We start from the raw sequence: 26431 nt of genomic DNA on the forward strand, positions 1-26431 counted from the left end.
GGGCAGTCAGATTCGAACCTCTACTCTGCTCTTTCCCTCAGCGTGACCTTGGCACTCTTACCTCCCTGAGGCTCGGTTTCCCCACCTGTAAATTGAAGCGAGAAGCCTCATGAGGCTTACTGGGGCCATTTAATGGGGTTCCTAAGCGGGCAAAGAGAATGGGGGCGGAGTCTGGTGTAGGCTGTCCCTGGGCTGTGTCGAAGAGAGACGTGAAGCGAATCTCTGTCTGGGCGCCCTTACCAGCCCAGCTGGAGGCCTGGGGCTGCGCATGCGCACAGCATACCTGTGGTCCTTTATAAGTGAGGAGGCTGAGCCTGGCATGCTGAGCACCGGGCGCAGGGCCTGGAGAAGCACCCGGATCCATCAGCGAGTCCTTTGTGCCCGGGACCGTGAGGATGTGTCCGCGCTAAGAAGCCAGGTGTGAGGGGCCCGCAGAGAGGGGGGGCAACAAGGAATCAGACTTGGGGAGGACTGACCAGAAGGAAGGCGAAGCCCTCCACTTGGATGAGGATGGGCAGGGCAGTGGGGGAGGGGATCCGAGTTTGGGGGGGGGGCGAGCGCATGAGGGGCAGTCTTAGGGGTGTGGGAACGGAGGTAGTCTTGAATGAAAGGGTTCAATGAAAAGATTCTCCCGTGGGAAGGGTCCCTGGCTGCAGATAGTTCTTTGGATCAAGCAGGAGGCACTTGGAAGCTAGGTCTAGGGGAGGGGCACCCCGAGTTTGGAAAAAAGACAAGGGCATCCTGCATATGACCCAGAGAATCTCGGGACTGGGTACCCCCAGTGTTTTAGCTGAGACACCCCGGGAATTTGAAGTGGGGACTTCCAATTTACAAGTGAATGGAGGGCTGCGGTGGGGAGGGGGCCCCCAATTCAAGAGTGTCTGCAGCTGAGTCTTGATCCCTGGGAAGGGAATTCAGACAGGTCTCTGTCCTCTAACTGCATCCTGGCCGGGAAGAAGGCCCAGGCTGCCCCATCCAAGGGGAGGGTATTTTTCTAACAGATGTGGAGTTGGGGCGCAGTCCCTTTTCCCAGCAAGCATGTTAATGCTGGGTGTGGGTTCTGGTCTGCCCTAATATGGATGTCCAGGACCTGGATGGTCCTGCGGGAGACAGAGAACCCCCAGGTGTTGCACATCCCTACATCATGTCAGCCCTTCACATGGGTGCTTCACCCTAGTCTGTCTGAATGGTGCTTTGGGTGACTAGGTGCTAGAAGGGAGGGTACCTGCCACTGAGGTATTCAAGTGACTCCCATCCATACATCACAGTGTGGCTTTGTTCATTCTAAGTGTGGCTGGGAAGAAGCCAGGCTGAGGCAGGCCAGGGTGGGCGATGGCCCAAGCTGGGCATGTGGGGACCAGTTAGGAAGGGATGAATGCGTGCACTGTGCCACCCCAGATCAGTGGCCCTTGGACATCCCCATGGGGAAATAGGGAAGATTTCCAACCCTTTTGCTGGGGTCTTTGTGTGTCAACAGGCCATGAGGAGAGGAATATCAGGGTGCCTGGGGTCTCCTGTGGCTGATACAACTGCAGTTAGTCTTTTGTTTCAAAACCATGATGGGGTCCACATTACCAGTGGTCATGCACTGGTCAGCAAGGCCATATGCATCCCCACTCTGTACTCAGGGCTGGTGTGGCCGCCTGTGGAAGGAGCCATACCAGGTGGTTGATCCATTGGGGCTTCAACAGAGGGCTCCAGACTGTGGGTGTCTTTGTGTAGATCTTGCAAGGGTTCTCTTTCTTAGTCTCCCTATAAGTCACCGTGTGTGTCTCTCCTGAGTGTGTGTCTGCAGTGGGTTTTGTGAAGAGGGACAGGTGACCCAAAGCTTGGGAGTTGCAGTGGGAGGGGCATGGCAGGGGTGAGGATCCCTAGCTTGGCTTCCTTTTTCCTCTACAGTACACCATGTTCATGCCTGTGCACACAAGCCCATTGTAAGTCTCAGGCCAGGAACCCACAGTGACTGCAAGTGCATGTGTATGAATGTGTGTGGCTTTGCTCAGAGCTAGAAATCCTCCTGGAGCTCATGTTACTAATGTCCCACACGGTAGGGTATAGACTGGTGTACCCTTGTCCAGACATAGCCCTCAGATGCACATGCAATCACTCAGCGACACTGGATGATGAGAGCCCAACTCCAACTCAGTGAAGAGACAAGAGATGTGTTGGGGTGCCTCCCCTCTCCCCTGCAGGCCCCTACTCGCATATACATGAGGCTAATGCATCATTCATGAGTGGGTGGGTCCAGACCTCAGCCCAAAGGCTGCCACTCAGTTTTGGCTGCTCAGGGGAGGAGGTATTTTAAGAAAAGCCTGTGGGTGTGTGAGGGTGTGAGGGAAAGGGAGACGGAGGACCGTGAGGCTGACGTTTGTCACTGTGTTGGGCTACCTTGGGTTATTTTTAGGGTGTTCCCAAGGTTTTGTGTACAAAGAGCTGTTTTTAAATTTGATGTATTTTACAAGTCTTAGCTCACTCCTTCCAGAAAACTTCAGAGGGTTGGGCTGGACGAGGCTTATTTTACAGGTGGGGAAACTGAGTTATGGGAAACAAGGTTCCTGGTGCAGAGCTGCATGCTGGGTTAAGTCGGAAGAATGCGACACGAATTCTTTTGGGGATTGTTTTCCAGACAGGGATTCTCTGTGTAGCTCTGACTGTCCTGGAACTCACTCTGCAGACCAGGCTGGCCTCGAATTCACAGAGATCCACCGCCTCTGCTTCCTGAGTGTTGAGATTAAAGGTGTGCGCCACCATACTCTTTTTTGTTTTTTTTTTTTTTTTTGAGACTGGGTATTATGTATACGTTGACTCTACACTCGTTGATCACTCATTGATCCTCCTGCCTCCACTTCCTAAGTGTAGGATGGCAATCTTTGGCCACCACACCCAAATGAAGTCAATTATGTGGAGAGGGCTGAGGAGAAAGAGAATGAGAGAACACATCTTTCTGGCCTTGATCTCCCCTAGATCCTGATGGGGTAATCTCAGTCACTAGTGTACCTTGCATTGGCTTAAGGTTCCCAGGGAGAAGAAATGGGGATGGCCTGGGTTGAAGTTAAAGTTTTTAGGCATTTACAAGTTGGTAGCCTGTGTTTTACTTTGCAACCCAAAACCAACAGCTAGCCTTCTCTGGGTGCTGAGGCGGGCCAGCTTTACGCCTCAGAGTTCAGCACCAAGGACAGGTCCGCACCGGGAGAAGAACGGGGCGGAGCTGTGCTCTTCGAGGCCTCTTGGAGACCTCACCCACAAGGGCCTGCTCTTCTTTGATAGCCTGAAGGGCCGGTTTGCAAGTGTCCCTATGACTTCCCTCTCCAGTTTCCTTTGAGCCCTTGGAAGGGGTCTGAGTTGAGAGAGGAGCAAAGTTTAGTTGAAGAATCCCTGGGGAATGGATGTATTTCGGGCACACGACGTAGACCTTGCTCACGGCAGTCAGTAATTACCGTATACCAGGTGGGACATGGCCCCTCTGGAGGGGATGGCCAGGACAGAGGAAGTGTCAGCTGGGAGAAGTGGGCCTGGGAAGAGCCTGAGGACCCCCAGAAGGATGAGGACCCGTTGCTTCCCTTAGGAGCCCAGTCTGGTGATGAGAGCTGACTTGAGAAACAGGATTTCAGACTTGGCAGTGTGAAGTTTAATGATAATATTAGCCATGGCTAAAATGTTCTCCTTTAAACCAAGTTGCTCAAAACACTGTGTATGAGTTGACGCATCCATCCCTTCCAGACAGCTGTTATCCTCATCTGACCCACAAGGAAGGGAGGCAGAGAGAAGCTAAGCTCCTTGCTAAAATCACACAGCAAGGAAGAGGCAGAGGCAGAGAACTTGCTCTGCAGATCACGGAGGCCTGTGCATTCGGTCCCCACCCCTTCAGATCTGAGATGTGAGGTCATGTGAGCCACCAAACACACCCAACATGGAGTGATATGCAGGACTAGAGCCCCAGGCTCACATGTGCTCAGTGGGGTACAGGGTCGGGGGCTAGAAGTGGGGCCCCCCAGGAGAATGGCAAGGGCTGGGAAGAGAACCCAAGGCCTATGTAAGCCCGGAAGATGCAGGGCCAGAACCTAGGCCTGTGAGCTCAGCAGGTGTCCCACCGCTAATCTGCACCCTGCCTCACTGCTTGGGTTCTCAACTGAGATGCTTGCCGTTCAGATCCTGCCTGCATGGCCTCCGCTTTCTTGCTCTGTGACCTTCGGTGACACGCTGGCCTTTCTGAATTTTGATTCCTAATTCTTGCACGAGTCATCTGGTTCCTCCATGTTCAAGGTCGGGGGAGGGTCTGTGCCATGACTCACCCTCCCTCCCTCCCTCTGCTTTGCTCCTAGCTCCAGCATGGGGGTCGCATCTGTCTGGGCCTCCAGCCTTCTGGTGCTGAGACTGTTGCTCCTAGTGACTGGGGATCAGGGTGAGTGGGGCTCTTGGAGTGGGGGTCAGTGGGATGGGATGATGTTTTTCCATTTCAGAACCTTCTCCTGCTGCTCCTCTAGCTGGGCCTACAAAATAAAACGAGAAAAGCTGAAACCATTTTCTGAGCAGTGAAAAGGGAGCGGGACACCTGAAAGGTGTTTTTGGTTACAGCCGCAGAGGCTGGAGGGCGCCTCTCACTGTCTTTTGCTGAAACAATCTGAAGAAGAAAGGTGGGGGAGAGAGAGAGGCAGGTGGGAAAGGGAAGAAAGATCTCTGTGCCTCCCCTAGAATCTCCCCCAGTGGCGTCAATCCCAGGCTTTATGAGTCCCTTGTTGAGTTTCTCTGTGGCCATAGGTAGAAATATTTATTTCTCTGATTTTCCGTTTCTCATTGTCCCTAGAAGACAAGCCATTGCCACTATAGATGGTTGTGGGAATTCAGTGACTTGATTGAGCACACCCAACAGAGTGACACACCCATGTAATTCCAGCAGCCGGCCAATAGAGGATCAGAAGTGCAAGCTCATCCTGAGCTGTATACTAAGTTTGAGGCTAACCTGTGCTACAGGTGACTCTGTCTAAAACCAGAAGAAAAAGGAAGGAAATTACCCTATAAACAGTGTCTGCCTCTGGCTTAACTTTTGAGGTTCAGAGAAGGAAAGTGATTTTCCCAAGACCACACAGCAAAGCAGTGATAATGACAACCATAGCTCACCCATATGAGAAGCCTTTGGAATTCTCCCACCAGAGGAAGAGTCATGAGTGGTCTGGCCCGGTGGTCCCTTCTTGCACTGTTACACTGCGTGGGCAGCCTGGTCTCTCTGTAAAGAAGGGTTAGTGAAGCTGGGCGTGGTGGTGCACGCCTTTACTCCCAGCACTGGGGAAGTAAAGGCAGGAGGGTCTCTGTGAGTTTGAGCCAACCTGGTCTATGTGGTGAGTTCCAGACCAGCCAAGCCTACATAGTGAGATACTGTCTCAATACCAAAACAAAGAGTTAGCGAGAGAGAACTGAAAGAGCAAAGCTGACCCGTGAAAGCAAGAAATGCCAGTGTTCTGCTGGCCCACGCCACTGATTCAGGTCCTCTTTCCATCCCAGACACACAGGATACCACCACTATGGAAAAGGGGCTTCATATGCTGAAGTCAGGGTCGGGACCCATCCGTGCTGCCCTGGCAGAGTTGGTAGCCCTGCCCTGCCTCTTTACCTGGAAGCCACTGCTAGGCACCCTTCGAGACATTCCTCGGATCAAGTGGACCAAGGTTCGGACTGCATCAGGCCAGCGACAGGATTTGCCCATTTTGGTGGCCAAGGACAATGTGGTGCGTGTGGCCAAGGACTGGCAGGGACGGGTGTCATTGCCTGCTTACCCCCGACACAGAACTAATGCTACCCTTCTGTTGGGGCCGCTTCGGGCCAGCGACTCTGGGCTGTATCGCTGCCAAGTAGTGAGAGGTATTGAGGACGAGCAGGATCTGGCAACCCTGGAGGTGACAGGTGAGTTGGCATCAGGTAATGGGTGTGGTCAAAGATGAAAGAGGAGGGACCTAGGATGAAGGGGAAGGGTTGAGGCTGGGAGGAGGGGCCCAGGAATCCTAGGAAGAGTGTCAAAGGAAGAAAAGGGAAGCTGGAAAGAGAGGGTCTGAGGATGGAGAGGAAGGTGCTCAGGACAGAAGGGGAGGAGCTACTGTGAAAAGGTGGGGATATTGCAGAGGAGCCAAGTATAGATGATGAGGTGTTAAAATCGTAGGGGAAAAAACAGAAGATGGGTGGCTAATCATACAAGGGGAGCCCTGAAGATGAAGGGAAGGTCCTCGGATGGCCTGAGAGGCACTGAGGATGGAAGGGGAGGACCAAGCCTGAGATCCAGCCACTGAGGTTCACCTCACAAGTCGTCCTGTGGTTGGTCATCACACTCAGGAGGCAGAGGCAGATGGCCTCTGTGAGTCTGAGACCAGTCTGGTTTACAGAGCAAATTCCAGGACAGCTAGGACTGCAGAGAGAAACCCTGTTTCAAAACAAAACAAAACAAAAAACCTTTTTAATTTAAATTTTCTGTGCATGGATACTTTGCTTGTATATTGTGCACCATGTGTGACCTTGGGTGCCACGGAAACAGAAGAGAGGGTGCGGGATCCCATGGAACTGGAGTTAAAGATGGTTGTGAGTCACCATGTGGATGCTGGGACCATGTGTATCTGAGACCTCTGGAAGAGCAAAAATGCTCTTAAACCTTGTGGCCATCTCTCTAGACCTTTTTAGATACAAATCTTTTTAGAAGGTTAAGTGAGTCTATCTTTAAAGTGTCAGTTAACACATACATTAAGGAGACACTGTGTGAGAGCGTGTGCCCAACTCTCACATTGTGTACCCTACAATCCAGGGTAATCTCTGTTTTCCCAACAGATTAAGAAAAAATGATCTGGGTGTGGGGGTGAGTTAGCCAACCCTTAGGTGGGTGGAGTAAACAGAACAAAATGCTGGGAGAAAAAAGCCAAATCAGTGAGTCGCCATGATTCTCTCACTCCAGACAGACGCAGGTTAAGATCTTCCTTGGTAAGCCACCTCGTGGGCTACACAGATTATTAGAAATGGGTTAGATCAATATGTAAGAGCTAGCCAATAAGAGGCTGGAACTAATGGGCCAAACAATGTTTAAAAAATACAGTTTCCAGCCGGGCGATGGTGGCGCACGCCTTTAATCCCAGCACTCGGGAGGCAGAGGCAGGCGGATCTCTGTGAGTTCGAGACCAGTCTGGTCTACAAGAGCTAGTTCCAGGACAGGCTCCAAAGCCACAGAGAAACCCTGTCTCGAAAAACCAAAAAAAAAAAAAAAATACAGTTTCCGTATAATTATTTCGGATAAAGCTAGCCGTGCGGGCGGCCGGGCGCCAGGAACGTAGCCTGCCGCTCTTATTACAACTGCATGGGGCTTTGTGGGTCTCAATCCAGCCTGGTTTAAATGAGACAATTTCTTTTTCTTTGCGTGAGTGTGTGTGTGTTTCATTGTTCTTTTTGAGACACAGTCTCACTATGTAGCCCTGGCTATCCTGGAACTCACTCTATAGACCAGGCTGGCCTCGAACTCCCAAGTACTAGGGTCAAAGGCATGCCGCACCACACCCGATGAAACCCTGTCTTTAAAATGTCTGCTCGGGAGAGGTCTGTTCTCCAAGATTCCGCCATAAGCCTCTCTCCGGCTGCCTGGCACTTACCCCACAGGAGTCGTGTTCCACTACCGGGCTGCCCGGGACCGCTATGCGCTGACCTTCACTGAGGCCCAGGAGGCCTGCCGCCTGAGCTCTGCCACCATCGCCGCCCCAAGGCACCTGCAGGCTGCCTTCGAAGATGGCTTTGACAACTGCGACGCGGGCTGGCTCTCAGACCGCACGGTTCGGTGAGGGAGCCCTGAGACTGGTTGATCCTGAAGAAGAGGTTTCCCAGAGCGCAGGTCTGATAGCCACTCCCCTCTCGTCGTCAGGTATCCAATCACTCAGTCGCGTCCTGGTTGCTATGGTGACCGCAGCAGTCAGCCAGGAGTTCGGAGCTATGGGAGACGCGACCCGCAGGAACTCTACGATGTCTACTGCTTTGCCCGAGAGCTAGGGGGTAAGGCAAGCTTGGCTGGGACCCCATGGCCGCCTGTCCCTGAGTGTCAGGTGCTTTCCCAATCCCCGTATTTCCCTAAGCCCACATGAACCTCTCTGAAGTCGCAGTGCCCTCCAAAGCTGCACCTGGAACCGCGCCATCTCTCCCTGAGTGTCAGGTGTTCTTCCAGCCCTCAGGTCCCGCTAAGTCCCCTCAAAGCTCTCCAGAGCTGGAGCCAGAACCTGGACCACCTGTCCTCTAAGCCTCCCATCCTCAGTTCCGAGCGTCCCTCCTTCTCCTACCCCTTCCTGACCTCCACCCTATCCTTCTCCCAGGCGAGGTCTTCTACGTGGGCCCCGCCCGCCGACTGACCCTGGCAGGTGCAAGGGCACAATGCCAGCGGCAGGGTGCGGCGCTAGCCTCGGTGGGGCAGTTGCACTTGGCCTGGCACGAGGGCCTGGACCAGTGTGACCCCGGATGGCTGGCAGACGGCAGCGTCCGCTACCCGATCCAGACGCCGCGCCGGCGTTGTGGGGGCCCAGCCCCGGGTGTGCGCACTGTATACCGCTTTGCCAACCGCACTGGCTTCCCTGCGCCTGGAGCACGCTTTGACGCCTACTGCTTCCGAGGTGCGTTATGATATAGCCCCAGGGACTGAAGGCCACGCCCACTAGAGCCATTGTCTGGAGCCACCCTTCCTGGATGTGTGTCATCCAGACTGGTCCCCAGTTGGGAGTGTCTTACTAAGCCCTACCCCCAGGTAGTGTCCCTGCCTGACCACAAACACCTGGGCTAACCTCTGCAGCTACTTGTGGGTTGTGCGTGTGTTCCCTTGGGACCACAGACCCCCCCAGAAAAGCTTGGTTATGGCCACATCCCTTGGCTTGGTCCCCTTGAGATCACACACACCCCTGAAAATGCATAATGAAAACCATGCTTCCATAGGCGTGACCCATCATCTGCATTAAGGAAACCACTTGCCACTAGTACATTCCCTTGAACTCATTCAGGAGTCGGTGAAGGCCAGATGCCAGAATCATTGGTGGAAGCCACAAGAACCACTGATGATTGGCATGCTCCATGCTGAGTCTTCTGTGGACAAGCTTGTAGACCAACTTTCATTTGTTGGTTTTTCTTGAGAAAAGGTCTCAGTGAGCAGTTCTGACTGGCTTGGACCCCCTTTTGTAGACCAGGCTGCGTCTGTAGTTCAGCTGGCCGGGCACTCACCTTACAAACACAAGTCCCTGAGTCCTGTCCCATCATCAAATAAAGCCAAGGGTGGGCCTGAGGGCCTGAGACGAAGAGGCAAAAGAATCAGAAATGTTAAGATTATCCTGGGCTATCTAGTCAGTTCAGGTCAAGCCTGGGCTTTATATTGATTTTCCAGGTTAGCTTGGGTTATAGCCAGACAAGAAGACATAGAACTAGTGGGGAGGGCTCTGAATAAGGCTGTATTCTCCCCCATGGGCCTATTTCCTGAGATGCCTTAACCTAGAAATCCCACACTGGGTGGGGCTCCACAACATAGGCACTCTCCGGGCTGTGCCTGGGCCACCTCAACATAGGCACTCTTCTGGCTGTGCCTGGGCCACCTCAACATAGGCACTCTTCTGGTTGTGCCTGGGCCACCTCAATGGCTTCTGCTTTTTCTATAGCTCATCACCTTACACCACAACACAGAGACCCAGAGATTCCCTCTTCTGGAGATGGCGGGGAGATTGTGTCAGCGGAGGGGCCCCCAGCCCAAGAACTAGAGCCCAGTCTGAAGGAGGAGGAGAAGGCAGCACCCGACTTCCAGGAGCCTCTCATGTCCAGCGGAGAAGATGAAGCCTTGGACTCGACATGGACACAAGAGCCTCGGAAGACCCTTGGCCCTACCCCAGGGAGTCCCACACTGGCTTCATGGCGGCTTGCAGGTGCCACAAGCTCCACAGATGTCCCCAGCCCCAGCAGCATGGCCGTGGATACGGCAGAGACAACACTCTCAGGCACACAGGTGGCCTCCACCTCCATGGCGAAGAGGGGCCGCTTCAAAGGGTTAAACGGTCGACACTTCCAGCAGCAGGGCCCAACTGCCCAGCTTCCTACTCTGGAATTTACTGCTGGTCCCCTGGGGCCTTCTGTATCCACGGAAGCCTCGGAGAGTGGCCAGAGCTCTGGTCACAGTCCATGGGCCATTCTGACCAATGAAGTAGACGTGCCAGGGGCAGGTGAGTAACTTGGGAGCAAGGAAGGGAGAGCACAGACACACATTGTTCCAGCACCCCAACCTTGCCCCTAGTCCTGCCTCCAAATTCCCATTTTGTTGTGTGTATGTATGAGTGTTTAAATGAGTGTGTATGTAAGTTGTGTGACTGTGTGTGGTGTGTGAATGAGTGTGGGTGCACACACACAAGCCAGGGAGACCAGAGCTTCAAGTGTCTTCCTTTATGGTTCCCCACCTTAGTTTTTGAGACAGGGTCTCTCACTAACCTGGGCGCCCTCTTTGGCTACATTGGGGACCACCTGGCTCCACTCCCCTTTTGGATTCCCCTGGACTGGAGTGAAGACCCGGGCTGCCGTGGCCATCTGTTTTGTGGGTACTGGGGCTCCGAGTCAAGTCTTCATGTCTTCACAGCAAACGTTATGCTGAGTTTTGTGTTCTGAGGCAGAGTCTTACTCTGTACCCAAGGTTTGCCAGGAACTCAAAGCAGTCCTCCTGCCTGGGTCTCCCCAGCGCTAGGACGGCAGGAGTGTGCTGACACACTGGCCTTCATTGTCTGTTTGCTGGGGATGTCTTTGCAACCCAGATCCGCCAACTACACAGAACAGGCTTGTGCACCGCACCTGCTCGGTGTGTTTCTGGGGGCTGCACCTCTATGGAGTGCAAACTGGCCTCAACTGTTTATCCTCCTGCCTCTGTCTCCCGTGTGGGATCATAAATGCGTGCTGCCAGGCCCGCTAACATGACTCTTTTGATGTCACAGGTTCCCTTGGCAGCAGGAGTCCACCAGAGTCCTGGATGTGGTCCCCGTCTTCAATCTCACCTACTGTCCAGAGCACTGAGAGTGGCCCTGGCCTGAAGTCAAAGACAGCTGAAGCCCCCAGTGTGAAATCAACCACCCGCCACCTTCCCTGGTCTCCCTCAGGGCCCTTTCTCCCTCCCTCCAGTCCTGCAGAGGCCCCAACTGTTGCCTTCCCTGAGGCACCCCCTGATGGCACCTCTCCAGACTCCCCCTTTGTAGCCATGCTTCGTGCCCCCAAATTGTGGCTGCTGCCACACTCCACATTTGTCCCCATTGTGACCCCCGTTCTGCCCTCCCCAGCTTCCCCACAGGATGGGGATGACACCATTGCCAGGCCTGTCAGCCTTGGAGCTGAAGACCTCAAAATGCTGTCTCAGACCACCATGGATGCCCCAGTTGAAGCCAACCACAAATCCCCTGCTGCAGATTCTAGAGAAATCAGGGGGATCAACTCCATCCAGGCTCCCAAGCACCCCATCTCTGGCCAGTGGATGTCCTTGAACTCTAGTAATGTGACTACCAATCCTGTCTCCTCTGATGCTGGCATCCTGGGGACTGAGTCTGAGGTCTTGGACGTTTCAAGGAGTCTCACATCTAGAGGACAGGCCACTGTGGGCAAGGTGCTGGCCACCTGGCTACCACTGTCCAGCGAAGAACTGAACTCTAGTTCCCAGCCCTCACTGTTGGGAGACCATGGAGTCACCGTGAGCATGGAACCTACAGTGGCTTTGGCAGGAGGCACCACCAAGGGCCCTCTGAAGGCCACCATAGAACTGGTCCCTAGAGGTGCTGATGCCACTTGGGGGTCTGAACCCAAAAGTTCCTTTTCTAGCACCCATGTGGCTGTGAGTTCAAGTATGAACCAAGGGACCATAACTGGGGCCCAAGGTATGCCCACAGAGACCTCCACAAGCTCCGAAGGTCACCCAGAGCAGCAGGACCAGACAGTAGCCCAGGGGTCACCAGGGCCTCCTAGCAGTCTGCCTTCTCTTCCGTGGTCATCCCTGACCTCCAACATGGATGAAGCGGCCTCGGTCTCCTCAGGGGAACCCACTGGGCTGTGGGATACCCCCAGCACCCTGACACCTGTGTCCCTGGGCTTGAAAGAATCAGATCTGAATGTTGTGGCCAAGAGTCCAGGATTGGAGGACTTCTGGGAAGAGGTGGCCAGCGGGCAAGAGGGTAAGTTCTGGATTCTAATCTGTCCTAGTGCGGCCAGGACCTGAAACTGGAGGTCGGGGGTCCTGAGCAGAGGAAACGCCCTGGGAGGGCTGGGATTTTATAGCAAAGGATGACGCTAGAAGTCAGGAGACAAGTTACATTGGCCTTCTGTGTTGTGCTGTGCTGGGGGCTCTGGCTGGTAAGGACCAGGCTGGCCTTGAGTTCACAGAGATCCGCCTGCCTCTGCCTCCTGAGTGCTGGGATTAAAGGTGTGCGCCACCTTGTTTTACTAACGCTGAACACTTCTAACACTCAAGCAATGTGGTCAGTGACCAAAACAAAGGCTCCGTGAAGAACTGGGGCCTTGGATTTGGGGGAGTTCGGTTTCCAAATATCCAGATCACTTTGAGGGACAGAGCAGTGTGTGATGCCAAGGGCCTGCCTTCAACAGTTTCATTGTGTCTGGAAGACAGCTGGATCTGGTTTCATCCCAAGCAGGGTAAGAAGGACAGGACATGGGCAGAAACTAGAACTGGATTGACTCCGTCATGGAGATGTCAGGGGCTACAGCCATGAAGAGAGCGGAAGGTGGGAGTGGCCAACAAAGGATGGCTTTGAACTGGTGGCAATCCTCCTGCATCGGCCTTCTGAATGCTGGAGTAGCAGGTGTATGCCACATGCCCAGTGTCTTAGTCGCTGTCCTATTTCTGTGATGAGCACAATGGCCAGGCAACTCACATAAAAGAAAGCATTTAATTGGGGCTTACAGTTTCAGAGGTTCACCATGGCAGCATGAATGGTGTTGGAACAGTAGCGGAGAGCTACATCCTGGTATACAGGTAGAGGGAAGAAACTGGGCCTGGCATGGGCATTTTAAAACCTCAAAGCCCATCTCCAGTGACACACCTCCTCCAACAAGGCCACACCTCCTAATCCTTCTCAAGCAGTGCCACCCCCTGCTGATTAAGCATGCAGATCTATGCACCTAAGGGGGCGTTCTTATTCAAACCACTACACGCAGCTTGTTTCTTAAAGTTCACTCATTTATCTTTTATTATGCGTGTGCAAGGGCACACACGTGTAGGTGCACAATTGAGCAGATACATGTACAGTCCAAAGGTGCCTATCCTCAGGCACTGTCCATCTCGTTCGTTTAGTTTTTAATTACCATCATTAACATGCCATGGCACTCTTGTGCAAGTCAGGGGACAATTTTGGGACTGGGCTCCCTCCCACCATGTGGGTTCCAGGAATCAAACTCAGATTGTCAGCCTTAGCATTGACCCCCTTCAGCTGCTCAGCCATCATGCCCATTCTCCAGCTCATATTTTGGAGACAGGGTCTCTTATTGGCCTATGAACTTGCCAATCAAGCTAAATTGGATAGTCAGTGAGCCCCAGGGATCCCTCTGTCTCCCATCTCCCCAGAGCTACGACAGCAGACACTGCACATGTGCCTAGTGCTCACGGGGATCTCTTAGAGCCAGTGCTACCAATGGTTGTGAACTGCCGCATGCATGCTGGGAATCAAAGTCCTCAGAACAGTGCTCATAACTGCTGAACCATCTTTCCAGCCACTTCCCACTGTGAGACAGGATCTCACTCTGTAGACCAGGCTGGCCTAGAGATCTCACCAACTCTTCTGCCTCAGTCTCCTGAGTGTGAGGACCATGGGCATGTGTCCCCATTCCCAGCCAGATTGGTCCAACTTTGTAACATCTCATGGGACAAGCTCTTGTGTGGTTCTCGCATCACTCGAAGGGAGACTGAGGCATGGGGTGTCTGAGCACCTCGCATGTTCCCACGGTTGTGCCTGGAACCGGAACTAGGACAGAGAAACAAACCCAAAACCAGAGCTTGTGAGTTGGGCTTGGCACACACCTGCCATCCCAGGTAAAGGCAGGGGGCAGGGAGCAGGGGTCAACCCCAGGAAGAAGTAAGTTCAAGGGCAGCCCGTTTGAGACTACATAAAGGGTGGCAGGAAGGAAGGAGCATGAAAGGCAAAGGAGCCTGTGTCTCTGGCGTTAGCCGGCAAGAGGCCAAGTGCAGGGTGTGCAATTGACCAGTGGCAGCTCGGCCTATGAGAGGTGTGGGGCAGTGGGTCCCGGAAAGTAACAACATCTGGAGGAAAATTAAATAGAGGGTGTGCAGCCAGGACTCTGGGTGGTGGAAGCTGAAGGGGTGGCAAAACACCCACGGCACAAATGCTAATAAAGCCGAAAATATACTGGCTCAGCTGATTCAGTGCCAGCTGTAGGCAGGTGTCATGGCGGGGCAACCTGATGGCTGTCATTGCTGCATGCCACCCTCTGTCCCAGCATGCTTGCGTGGGGCTGGAACTTCAGCAGGCACATTGCACAGACCAGAACCTTGTTTCCAGTGTCACTGCTCAGGGACAGATGTTTCAGCTACTACAGGACAGCTAGGTGTCTCCCACTGTTGAGTTAGCCAGCGGTGATGGCATGCCTGCTGTGTTCTGGGCCTGGTACACCGATATTCTACAACATTCTCTGAGCGGTCAGACTGACATGTGGCTCAGAGAACTGCATGCGTCATCTCATTTTAATTAATTTAAGCATGAATGAGGTGTGTGACTGCCATATGGGGTGTCACTGCTCTCAGAGAGAGAGAGAGAGAGAGACAAAAAGCAGCAAGTACAGAAGGAACCTGGCAGGGTGAGTGAGAGGGTTCAGTGGGCAAAGGTACTTGCTGCCAAGGCTGGGGATGTGAGTTCAAGCCCTGGGACCCACATGGTGACAAAGAGAATTAACTCCTACAATTTGTCTTCTGGTCCCTGGGTAAACACATTGGACTGGTGAGTCTAGTGTGACCTGGAAGAGGACTTTGCTGAGTAGGATGTCCCACAGATGCTGTGGTGGAGTCGCGGAGGTGGTAAGGTCTTTATCACAAGCATGGGAGCCATTGTTCACTGGCGAGTTAACAGAGGGGAAATTTCTGGATTCCATGTTCTCACACTGCCTACCCATTCCGCAGACCCTACAGATCCCTGCGAGAACAACCCTTGCCTGCACAGGGGCACCTGTCGAACCAACGGCAGCACGTACGGCTGTAGTTGTGATGAGGGCTATGCCGGGGAGAACTGTGAGATTGGTGAGTGTCCCACCCCAGAACACTGTTCTGGCCCGTGTGCTTTGAGTCTGGGCAAGTCAACCAAAATTAGCTGAGCCCAAACTAGTTAGCTGAAGGCTGTGTCCTGGGGGCTGTAGCTCAGGAGAGTCATTTCCCACTCTTTGCTCGACTCCACAATCACACTAGGAATTATAGAATCATAACTAAAAACACAAATGAGGGCCAGGCATGGCGGTACACACCTTTAATCCCAGCACTTGGGAGACAGAATCATGTGGATCTCTGTGAGTTCGAGGCCAGCCTGGTCTACAGTGAGAGTTCCAGGACAGCCAGGATTATATAGAGACATAGAGAGATACAGAGACCCTTTCTTTAAAAAAATCCACAAAAACCCCCAAAATATATATAATTTTTAAAATGTTTTATTTTAGCCGGGTGGTGGCGCACGCCTTTAATCCCAGCACTCGGGAGGCAGAGGCAGGAAGATCTCTGTGAGTTCGAGGCTAGCCTGGTTTAAAGAGCTAGTTCCAGGACAGGCAGAGTTACACAGAAAAACTCTGTCTCAAAAAACAAAACAAAACAAAACAAAAAACAAAAATAGGGCTGGAAAGATGGCTCAGTGTTAAGAGTATTGGCTGCTCTTCCAGAGGACCAGAGTTCAATTCTCAGCAATGACATGGTGGCTGACAGGTCTCTGTAGTGAGATCTGGTGCCCTCTGCTGGTGCGCAAGTGTACATGCAGGCAGAACACTGTATACATAATAAATAGATAAATTTTTTTTTTTAAAGTTGTATTTTAAAAATCCAAGACAGTGACAACTGAGTAACAAGATTGGCCTCTCAGCTCCCACAGATGCACACAGGATGCACCCTTGTGTGTGTGTGTTGGGTGACACAGGCTGACTGAATGCTCCAGTTGCGCTTTCCTGTCTGGTGGTGTCTGCTGCACTCGTGCTTGCTAGCGCTCTCCTCGCAGCTGCAGGGCCATCCTGCCCTCCCTATGGGTGTCGGGGGCTGGTTCCACCTGTGGGCTGGGAGCTGAGTGGAGGCTGACCTCTGACCTCTATCCACCCTGTGTCTCACAGACATTGACGACTGCTTGTGCAGCCCCTGCGAGAATGGAGGCACCTGCATTGATGGGGTGAATGGCTTCACCTGCCTCTGCCTCCCCAGCTATGGGGGCAGCCTGTGCGAGAAGGGTGAGTCCCTGCTCCCGAGTCCCGCGGGGTGTCAATTAGCTTATTATTTATTTTATATAGTTAAAAATTTTAAGTTACATTTTAAAAACTTATATGTTTTGTGTATGAGCATGGTATGGGGCATACATATGAAGTCGGGAAACCTTGCGGTACTCCGTTCTCTCCTGCCATCATGTCTAGTCTGCTCCGTGGGCTTGGTGGCAAGCATCCTTAACCTTGTCCACTTACGTATCTTGCTGGCCCTATTTTTTTTTTTAATTGAAAAGTTTTTGATTAATCTATTTTGTGTGGGGGGGTGCTGTGGCTGCATGTATGCCTGGGCATAATGTGTGTTGCATCCTGGGAGGTAACAAGCCCCCCTCACATTCCTGTCCCGCCCCCAGATACAGAGGGCTGTGACCGTGGCTGGCACAAATTCCAGGGTCACTGCTATAGGTACTTTGCCCATCGGCGTGCCTGGGAGGATGCAGAGAGAGACTGCAGGCGCCGGGCTGGCCACCTGACAAGTGTCCACTCACCAGAAGAGCACAAGTTCATTAACGGTAGGGACAGTGCAGTGATCTGGGGCGGGAGCTTGTCCCTCGACCAGCGCACCACCCGGGAGTCCTGGAGACTCACAGGCTCCCTGGCTCCCTGGTGGATCACATGTCTGTTAAGTCCTGTGTTAGTTCCCTGATGCTCCCCAAATATTCTCTGCATGCCTATTATCTCCCCCACTCTTTTAAAAAATTTTTTTAATTTATTTGTGTTTTATGTATGTGCATTCTGCATGCCAGAGAAGGCATCAGATCCTATTACAGATGGTTGTAGCCACCATGTGTGTGCTGGGAATTGAACTCAGGGACCTCTGGAAGAGCAGACAGTGCTCTTAACCACTGAGCCACCTTTCCAGCCCCCTCTCCCCCATTCTTGTCAGGTCCTGAGAATGCAGTGAGAAGTGAGACAGTACGTCCTTAGAAAGTGATGTTCCCCGTGGCAGGACTTCAACCATCAAGCACATGTCTAATTTGAATAATGTGTGGCTACAGATTGGAATATTTCTATGTTTATTGTATTATTCTATATAATAATTATTATTATTTAATTTTTGTTTTGTTTTGAGACAGGGTTTCTCTGTGTAGCCATGGCTATCCTGGAACTCGCTCTGTAGACCAGGCTGGTCTCAAACTTAGAGATTTGCCTGTCTCTGCCTCCTGAGAGCTGGGATTAAAGGCATGTGCCACCACCCCAGCTTTATTTTCAATACTGTAGGAATTGACAAATAGAGCCAGGGCATGGACTTGGGGCGTCGGGTCCTGCAGAGAGTGGCACTCGTTACTGTAGCCACCATGCGTTTCTTCACATGGCATTGACCCTGTCCCTCTGGACCCTCTCCTTGTTCAGTGTTTGGTTCACTGGTCAACACGTCTCACCATCCATGGTCTGAACTGGCTTCTGGTTTGAGTTCCTCACCGCTCTGTCCCTCTTGCCCCAGCCAGCACTACTCCAGGTGACCGACAGGGCCTGTGCACATTTGCCCTTTCTGGCTGCCCAGTTCCCCTTCCCTCACATGGCTGGACAGGTCTTCCTCACCTGTAAGCCCACCTCCAGGCTGGGAACGTTGTGGCCTTTCCTGCCACAGTACACAACCGACACCTTCGTCCACCTCCTCCCTCCTCAAGCCCTCCGGTCAGGCCTCCTGGCTCCCAAGTCCACATGTCCTTCCAGCCCACCCCTTGCTGCCCTCTGCTGTCCGCAATGCTCATTCTCACAGGCCCCACCCTGTGTGGTTCTCCCCAGCCTCCTCTAGGCTGGCAGAGAAGGCCTCTGGACATCTTCCCTTCTCCTTCAGCCAGGGAGGAGCGTGCTTTCATAGTCCTCCGCCCACAGGTTTTGGCCATGAGAACTCGTGGATCGGTCTGAATGACAGGACAGTGGAGAGGGACTTCCAGTGGACAGACAACACAGGACTGGTGAGTGGCAGGTTCCTGTCCTCACGCTGCTAATCCCCAGTGGTCCAGTTTACCCTCCTGTGGAGCAACCACTGGTGGGCATCATTGGTCCTCAGAAGTTCTGGGGTGTGGCTTGGCAGAAGAGTCCTGCCTAGAGTGCTCCAGTGAGGGGCTGGGGTTGTGGTTCAGGGGTGGAGCTCCTGCCTAGAATCCCCCAGTGAGGGGCTGTGGCCGTGGCTCAACCTGGCTTACATCCAGTTCCATCCCAGCTGTAAAATATGAAGAAATACACAACACTAAAGTAGCGTGGTTATTGTGGTGCTTTTCTGACGTCCCAGCCCTTAGGCGGCTGAGGCAAGAGGAGCATTGCAAGCGGGAGCTCTAGCTGCGGTGCCAAGTGCGTTGTAAACCAGTCATTGCTGCGCAGCTGAGCCCTGGCTCAACAAGCATCAGCAAGCTAAGCGACGGGCTAAAGTCATCAATGCTGACTGCCTGAAACAAAGCCTGCAGAGGAGCTGTGGGGGAGGCAGGGCAGGTAGCGTGTGCCGGGAGCCACAGGCAGAATGAGGAATTATTTTTTCCTGAATTGGCATAGAATTTTGGTTTGTCGTGATGAAAATGTCTGGAAATAGATGCGGTGGTGACGGTTACACAACACTAAGACGGCAGTGACGCCATGAGCCATGGCTTTAAAAGGTTGACATGGGCTCGGTGAGATGGCACAAGTGGGTACAAGTTCATTGCCAAACCTGATAACTTGAGTTTGAATCCTGGGGATCAAAGAAAAGAGGGGACTTCCAAAGGTACGTGCTATGTGTGTCCCCTTCTGAAATAAATAGTTTTTTGGGGAAAAAAATTTTTTGAGACAGGGTTTCTCTGAGTATCCCTGACTGTCCTAGAACTCACACTGTAGACCAGGCTGGCCTTGAACTCACAGAGATTCGTTTGTCTCTGCCTCCTGAGTGCTGGGATTAAAAGTATGTGTTACCATGCCTGGTTTAAATAAACAAATTCTTTTTTATTTACTTATTTATTTAATGCGCAGGATTGTTTTGTCTGAATGTGTGTCTGTGTACCATGTCCATGGAGTGCCCTCAGGGGCCAGAAGAACTGGAGTTACAGATAGTTGTGAGCCATCATGTGGGTACTGAGAATCAAACTCAGGTCCTCTGAAAGAGCAGCCAGTGCTCAACTACTAAGCCACCTCTCCTGCCTAAAAATTTTAAATGTAATAAAAATACCTTTAAAGAGGCCAGGTGGTGGTGGCGCACGCCTTTAATCCCAGCACTTGTGAGGCAGAGGCAGGCGGGTCTCTGTGAGTTCGAGGCCAGCCTGGTCTACAAGAGCTAGTTCCAGGACAGGAGCCAAAACCACAGAGAAACCCTGTCTCGAAAAACCAAAAAAAAAAAAAAAAAAAGAGCTAGTTCCAGGATAGGCACCAAAGCTACGGAGAAAGCTTGTTTCGAAAAACCAAAACCAAACATAAACAAGAACAAAACCTTTAAAGGCATGTTTTATGGTATACATACGCTACCACAATTATTTGTAAACTACCCATTTCTTCTTGCCCCTATGAGATCTGTCCCTGCCCACTCTCTGCCCCTGGGCCTTTGCACATGTTGTTCTCTGGGCTTGGAACTCTGTCCCCTGCCTGCCTGCCCCTCTGCTTTAGCAGTTCCTGTTGTCCCTGGGGGAAGCCCTCCTGTACTTCCAAGCTGGGGTCAGCAATTTTTCAACTGTTTACCTAAGACTGATGCTCGTGGAGAGCTGGGAAGAGGCTACAGAGGAGGCAAGAGAAGACTGCTGCATCCTCCCCGTAGAGATGGCCAGTGTCTGTTGTGGGGAGGGGTCTGGCCACAGGAAGTGCCAGGACCTGGGCTGACACACAGGCACCAGAATGAACTCAGCTCTCTCTTTCCAAAGCAATATGAGAACTGGAGGGAGAATCAGCCAGACAACTTCTTCGCGGGTGGAGAGGACTGTGTGGTGATGGTGGCACACGAGAGTGGGCGCTGGAATGATGTCCCATGCAACTACAACCTTCCCTATGTCTGCAAGAAGGGCACAGGTACTGTGCACACCCCTCCCACTTTCCTTCCACACACTTGAGGTTCTTTTTCTGTGGCCTGATTATTTCCCATTAATTCCTTGGCATTAGTGATTCTTTTTTCTTTTCTTTCTTTCTTTTTTTTTATATATTTATTTATTTATTTATTATGAATACAGTGTTCTGTCTGCATGTATGCCTGCAGGCCAGAAAAGGGTGTTGATCTCATTACAGATGGTTGTGAGCCACCATGTGGGTGCTGGGAATTGAACTCAGGACCTTTGGAAGAGCAGGCAATGTTCTTAACTGCTGAGCCATCTCTCCAGCCCTTGAAATTTTCTTATTTGGTTTTTTAAGACAGGGTTTCTCTGGGTAGCTTTGGCTGTCCTGGAACTCACTGGATCAAGCTGGCCTTGAACTCAGAGTGGTGGGATTAAAGGTGTGTGCCACCGAGCTAGTTTCTTAGCACTCTTTACATATGAAGGAAACAATTGTATGCATTCTGTCCACTTTTCTTTTGTGCTTCAGTTTAGTCTTGTGCCTTATGCCCTAGTGGGTTTTGTCCAGAAGATTTCACACTCCCCCCAGGAGTTCCTGGTTTAGGTAAAAAGCAAGAGACAGGCGCAGTCATGTGGAGTTCCCTGAGCTCAGAGCTCTGCAGAGGGAGGGCCCCCATTTGACAAGCTGTGTCACCCTCAGCCCCTCTGTCCCCAGTGCTCTGTGGTCCCCCTCCAGCAGTGGAGAACGCCTCTCTTGTCGGTGTGCGCAAAGCCAAGTACAGTGTTCATGCCACTGTGCGGTACCAGTGTGACGAAGGGTTCTCCCAGCATCACGTAGCCACTATCCGCTGCCGGAGCAATGGAAAGTGGGACCGGCCCCAGATTGTCTGCACCAAACGTAAGTACTACGTCCAATAATCTGTCCCTGACAAGGTTCCGGGTGTTTATAGGTCCTGTCTCCGCATAGTGGAACAGCATCATCTGTCACCTCCACAACGTGGAGGCTGGGACAGGAAGATTACAGTTCGAGGTCAGCCTGGGCTATTGCACGAGACCCACAGAAAAAAGCTAAGTTGAGGGCGGGACCCAGTGGGTAGAGGAGTCAGGGCTCCATTTCCAGACGCCTGTTCTCCCAGCACTCAGGAGGTAGAGGCAAGAGGATCAAGAATTCAAGGTTATCCTCTGCTATAAGTAAGTTTAAGGTCAGCCTGAACTATGTGAGGCTCTGTCTTAAAAAAATAAGTGGCGGCATACACCTTTAATCCCTGTACTCAGGGGCAGACCTAGGCCATCCTGTCTACAATTTGAGTTCCAAGACAACCGAGGCTGTTACACAGAGAAACCGTGTCTTGACAAACAGAACAAAACAAAACAAAAATCCTCGTGGTGATGCAGCCTTACAGAGAAGTGAAAACTCACCAGCCCACCTAGTGCTTTTGTTTGTGTTTTTGAGACAAAATCTCATGTAGCACAGTATGGAAGTTAGGATGTGTAGCCAAGGCTCTGGGCATTGACCCTGTGCTCAGCTACTCTGAGACTGGTGCAAAGGGGCTGCAGATCCCAGGCCAGCCTGGGCTACAGAGTGTGACCACACAGTTCAGGTATGGAGCTCTTTTGGTAAACTAAGCCACATTTCCAGCCCTCACCAAATTGAATTTTGTTTTGGTTCTTTGTTTTTTGTTTGTCTTGTTTTATTTTTCAAAACAGGGTTTCCCTGGGGCTGGAGAGATGGCTCAGAGGTTAAGAGCACTGGCTGCTCTTCCTGAGGTCCTGAGTTCAATTCCCAGGACACATAGTGGCTCACATACAACCATCTGTAATGAGATCTGGCGCCCTCCTCTGGCATGTGGGCATACATGGAGGGAGAATGTTGTATACATAATAAATAAATAAATCTAAAAAAAAAAAAAAAAAAACAGGGTTTCCCTGTGTAGCATGGCTGTACTGGAACTCGCTCTGTAGACCAGACTGGCCTCGGACTCAGAGATCCGCCTGCCTCTGCCTCCTGAGTGCTGGAATTAAAGGCGTGTGCCACTGCCACCTCGCTTGATTCTTTGGTCTTTTTGAGACAGTCTCATTATGCAGCTCTTGGCTGACCTTGAACTCAGTTCTTCCTGCCTCTGCCCCCGAAAACCACCACACCTGGCCTGCCTGTATTTTTTCTCTTTTCATCCCCCTGAGGAGGCCAGTGACATCCAACCACCCCAACATCTCTTTCCCATTCCTGCAGCCAGGCGATCACATCGGATGCGTAGACACCACCACCGCCAGCACCGACATCACAATCCCCGCAAGGAGCACAGAAAACACAAAAGACACCCGGCGGAAAACTGGGAGAAGGACGAAGGGGATTTCTGCTGAAAATCCAGGCTAAGCAAGCACACACTCCCATACCTCTTCCAGAGCATTCTCCTGGGAAGCCAGAACCCAGACACCCACGGGAGAGAGGGTGGGAACACCCCTGAGACCCACACCCCTGCGGTCCTCTGTACAAAGCTCAGATCTCCCCTTCCTTCCCTCCTGAGGTCCTCCTGGGAGTGACCAGGGTGGTCAGGCTGAGCCTCTAGGAGTATCTCCCGGTCACAGGAGAGGGGATCCCGGAGTCCGGCTGCTAAACTTCCAAGAGGGGGCAATGGTATGTCTGTGTGTGTGTTCTGGGAGTAGCTTTTACACCAGAGATTCAGGCTTAGTAAACGGTGAACCATCCTAAATCCAGGGTGAAGCTTTGACTCAAGGTCACTGAATTTGAAAGTGAGGCTCAGAAGACCACAGTGCAAACATGGCCTCTTCTATCTTCACCTGGGATTGACCCCAAGGGCAGTCTTTGATCTGTGTGGCTTTCTTTCTTCTTCCTTCCCCCAACCCTCCATCTCCCCCATCCCCATTGACTAGCCTGGCCTTGAACTCACTCTTGCAGCCAAGGATGATTCTCTTGCTATGCACCACCATGCCCACCCGGTTCATTTGGTGCTGCAGACGGGACCCAGGGCCTCAAGAGAACAGCAAGTGCTCTCTCTACTAACTAAGCCCTGGTCTTTGGTCTTGGTGCATAATCTAGTGTGGTCCTCTGTGTGCTGAAGTTTAGTGATGTCTCTTAGAGCCACTGGCCTCCTCGGCTTCTGGGGGGAGATTACTCAGAGCAGTGGGGAGGGGCAGTATATTGCTGGCTTCCCTCCAGGTCGAGTGGGGTGCTGAGCCACAGTGCTTTTGTTTTGAGACAGGGCTTCACTGTGCAGCTCTGGCTAGCCTGGAAATTGCTATGTAGACCAGGCTGGCCTGGAACTCAGCGATTTGCCTGCCTCTGCTTTCTGGGATTACCGTGCCTGGCCTTCTCTTGTTTATTGACATAGGATCTCATTCTATAACCCAGGCTGGATTTCAGCCCACAGCAATCCTTTCTCAGGCATCTGAGTGCTGGGATGACAGACATACACTGTCGTGTGGTGGTTTCATGGGTTTGTGATGACAATCTCTCACACCCATGTGTATAGAAATGTGATCTGGCTGCCTTCCTCACCTTCCATCTCTCAGGGAGACAGGTAACTTCCTGCCTGGACCAAGTAGGTGCCACATTTTCTAGCCCAGAGCCTGTCCTTACCAAACCCTTTCTGCAGACCTCAGTAAATCCCCTGCCTCAGGCCCTACCCCTGCCCTACCGCCTCCTGTCCCCACACCTTGGCAGCGGGCTCCTTGTGGTCCCCTTGTAGAGAGGAGTGGTGTTAGGTGTTAGAAGTGACACACACACACACACACATCCATCTCACACTTGTAAGATGTGACAGAGCCCACTCATACTCCCTCTTCCCATTTGCACCTCAGAAAAGACTTCCCCAAGCCAGGGGTGGGGTTCATCACCCAGAGGGGCCAGAGATTTGTCTCCACTTTCAGGTCCTCCAATCTGGGTTTAAAAACCTGTGAATTTGTGTTAAAACCACTGCGTGGAGCTTGACCACAGCTCAGCCGGTAAAGATGCTAGCCGAATAAGCCTGAAGAAGCAGTTTAATCTCTGCAACCCATGTTTCAGAAAAGGAAAGCCAGGTGGAATGACATGAATCTGTAATCCCAGTATTCGTATTGTGAGAAGCGGGCAGAGACAGCAAGTTTGTGAGCCAGCTGGCCTGGAGGGTATAGCATGGCAGAAACAAGTGGAAGGCCAGAGCCAGCTCCTAAAGGTCATGTGACCTTCACATGCAACACGAGCAAGCACAAGCCCACACCCGTACAAACCCAGCACCGCACACACTGCGCAAGCACAAAGCAAGTAAAATTTTCAAAATGTGTGGAACCTGGAAGGAAGGGCAGGGGCAAGTGCTTAGCCAGACCCGCACAAGGTGCTGGGTTCCTTCCCCAGCTCTTCCTAAGCAAGTGTATGTATGGCCTACTCAAGGGATCAATACGAATGGAACTGTGTTTACTGAGCCTTCATCCCTCGTGGAGGGTAATGAGAGCCTGGGGCAGTTACTGAGTAAAAGTCACCCAAGTCATTGTATCATTGCCCTCGATTCCTCTCGGCAGCCTATGTGGCCCTTGGTCTCCCATTTTACACACGAAGGGAGTGAGGTTTCAATACTAGAGGAAGGATTTTGTTCTGTGCATTGTAATTAGTGTAAAGTTGCTTTGCTTTTTAAACAGGGCCTCATGTATCCCAGGTTGGCCTGGATGTACTGTGTAGCTGAGAATGACCTTAAATTCCTGATTTTCCTGCCTCAGTTTCCCAAGTGCTGGAATGATAGGTGTGCACCACTATAGTTGGTATATACAGTACTAGGAATGGAACCCAGAGTTTTGTGCATACTACCTGAGCTGCAGGCACTGCACCCACTGAGCTGCAAGCACTCTACCCACTGAGCTGCTAGCACTGCACCCACTTAGCTGCAAGCACTCTACCCACTGAGCTGCAAGCACTCTACCCACTGAGCTGCAAGCACTCTACCCACTGAGCTGCAAGCACTCTACCCACTGAGCTGCAAGCACTGCACCCACTGAGCTGCAAGCACTGCACCCACTGAGCTGCAAGCACTCTACCCACTGAGCTGCAAGCACTCTACCCACTGAGCTGCAAGCACTCTATCCACTGAGCTGCAAGCACTGCACCCACTGAGCTGCAAGCACTCTACCCACTGAGCTGCAAGCACTCTACCCACTGAGCTGCAAGCACTCTACCCACTGAGCTGCAAGCACTGCACCCACTGAGCTGCAAGCACTGCACCCACTGAGCTGCAAGCACTCTACCCACTGAGCTGCAAGCACTCTATCCTCTGAGCTGCAGGCACTGCACCCACTGAGCTGCAGGCACTCTTATCAGCTATTCTATAAACACTATCAACTCAGTCCCATTCCCAAACCCTGGTATTCATTTGTGCTTCAAACTTTGCTTTGTGTATGGAGGAAAAGATTGACCTCTTTATTGGCCCATGAACACACACACACGTAGGCTTGGGATTGGTTGAGAAAAACGAAGTGGATCCTGATCATAGTGGCCCCTGCTGCGAAAAGTCTGGCCTCTGGCTGTGGCTGGGAAGTTGCCCACAGCTGTTTTTTTACTAACATTTCATGGTTCAGAGGGGGGAGAACCCTAGCCAAGCCCTTGGCAATCCCAGGCAGGAGGACTGGGGATGTGGCTGCTGGGGACTCAGTGCTGTGCCCTGACCCAGTCCTGCTCCAGGAATGGAGGGCCTTTGGCATTTTCCGTTGTGGAGATTCGTTCTCTGCTCCTGCCCTGTGGGCCATGTGTGTAGCAGAAGTGTGGAGTGTGTGAGAACGGCTACAGGTTCTGCTGGGTTTTCTCTTGGGGCTTCGAACTTCCGTGAGTCTGTGCAGACACTGTGGATGTTAATGTACTTCTTTGGACATTTTAATAAAATTTTTTAACAGTTCATTTTGCCTGTGGCCCCCTGAGACTGTCTCTCACCCATTCACCTGTCTGGTATTATTCACTGGGTGCCTGTGTTTCTTTGACGTGAGGACTCTTGCAACCTAGGCTGGCCAGAATTCCTTAAGTTCTGAGGATG

The 26431-nt window shown here is 52.1% G+C and overlaps 1 protein-coding gene across 3 annotated transcripts; it reads left to right on the plus strand.

Annotated features, from left to right (window-relative positions):
* Window positions 1-292: 292 nt before the first annotated feature.
* Ncan (neurocan) lies at window positions 293-26296 on the plus strand. 3 transcript variants are annotated; one of them, XM_057752566.1, is made up of 15 exons: window positions 293-418; window positions 4323-4402; window positions 5500-5898; window positions 7624-7798; window positions 7883-8010; window positions 8325-8618; window positions 9645-10199; window positions 10956-12176; window positions 15149-15265; window positions 16330-16443; window positions 16827-16985; window positions 18313-18395; window positions 20298-20442; window positions 21121-21318; window positions 22651-26296. In XM_057752566.1, exons 2-15 carry the CDS (start codon window positions 4330-4332, stop codon window positions 22779-22781), a joined length of 3792 nt encoding a protein of 1263 aa, XP_057608549.1. In that variant the 5' UTR covers window positions 293-418; window positions 4323-4329; the 3' UTR covers window positions 22782-26296. The 3 variants fall into 3 exon arrangements, with proteins under 3 accessions (XP_057608549.1, XP_057608550.1, XP_057608551.1); XM_057752567.1 differs by having other exon boundaries at window positions 21136-21318; XM_057752568.1 differs by lacking the exon at window positions 4323-4402 and having other exon boundaries at window positions 308-418.
* Window positions 26297-26431: the final 135 nt, after the last annotated feature.

The sequence above is a fragment of the Chionomys nivalis genome, chromosome 20, assembly GCF_950005125.1.
Source record: "Chionomys nivalis chromosome 20, mChiNiv1.1, whole genome shotgun sequence".
In the NCBI taxonomy this organism is placed as follows: domain Eukaryota; kingdom Metazoa; phylum Chordata; class Mammalia; order Rodentia; family Cricetidae; genus Chionomys; species Chionomys nivalis.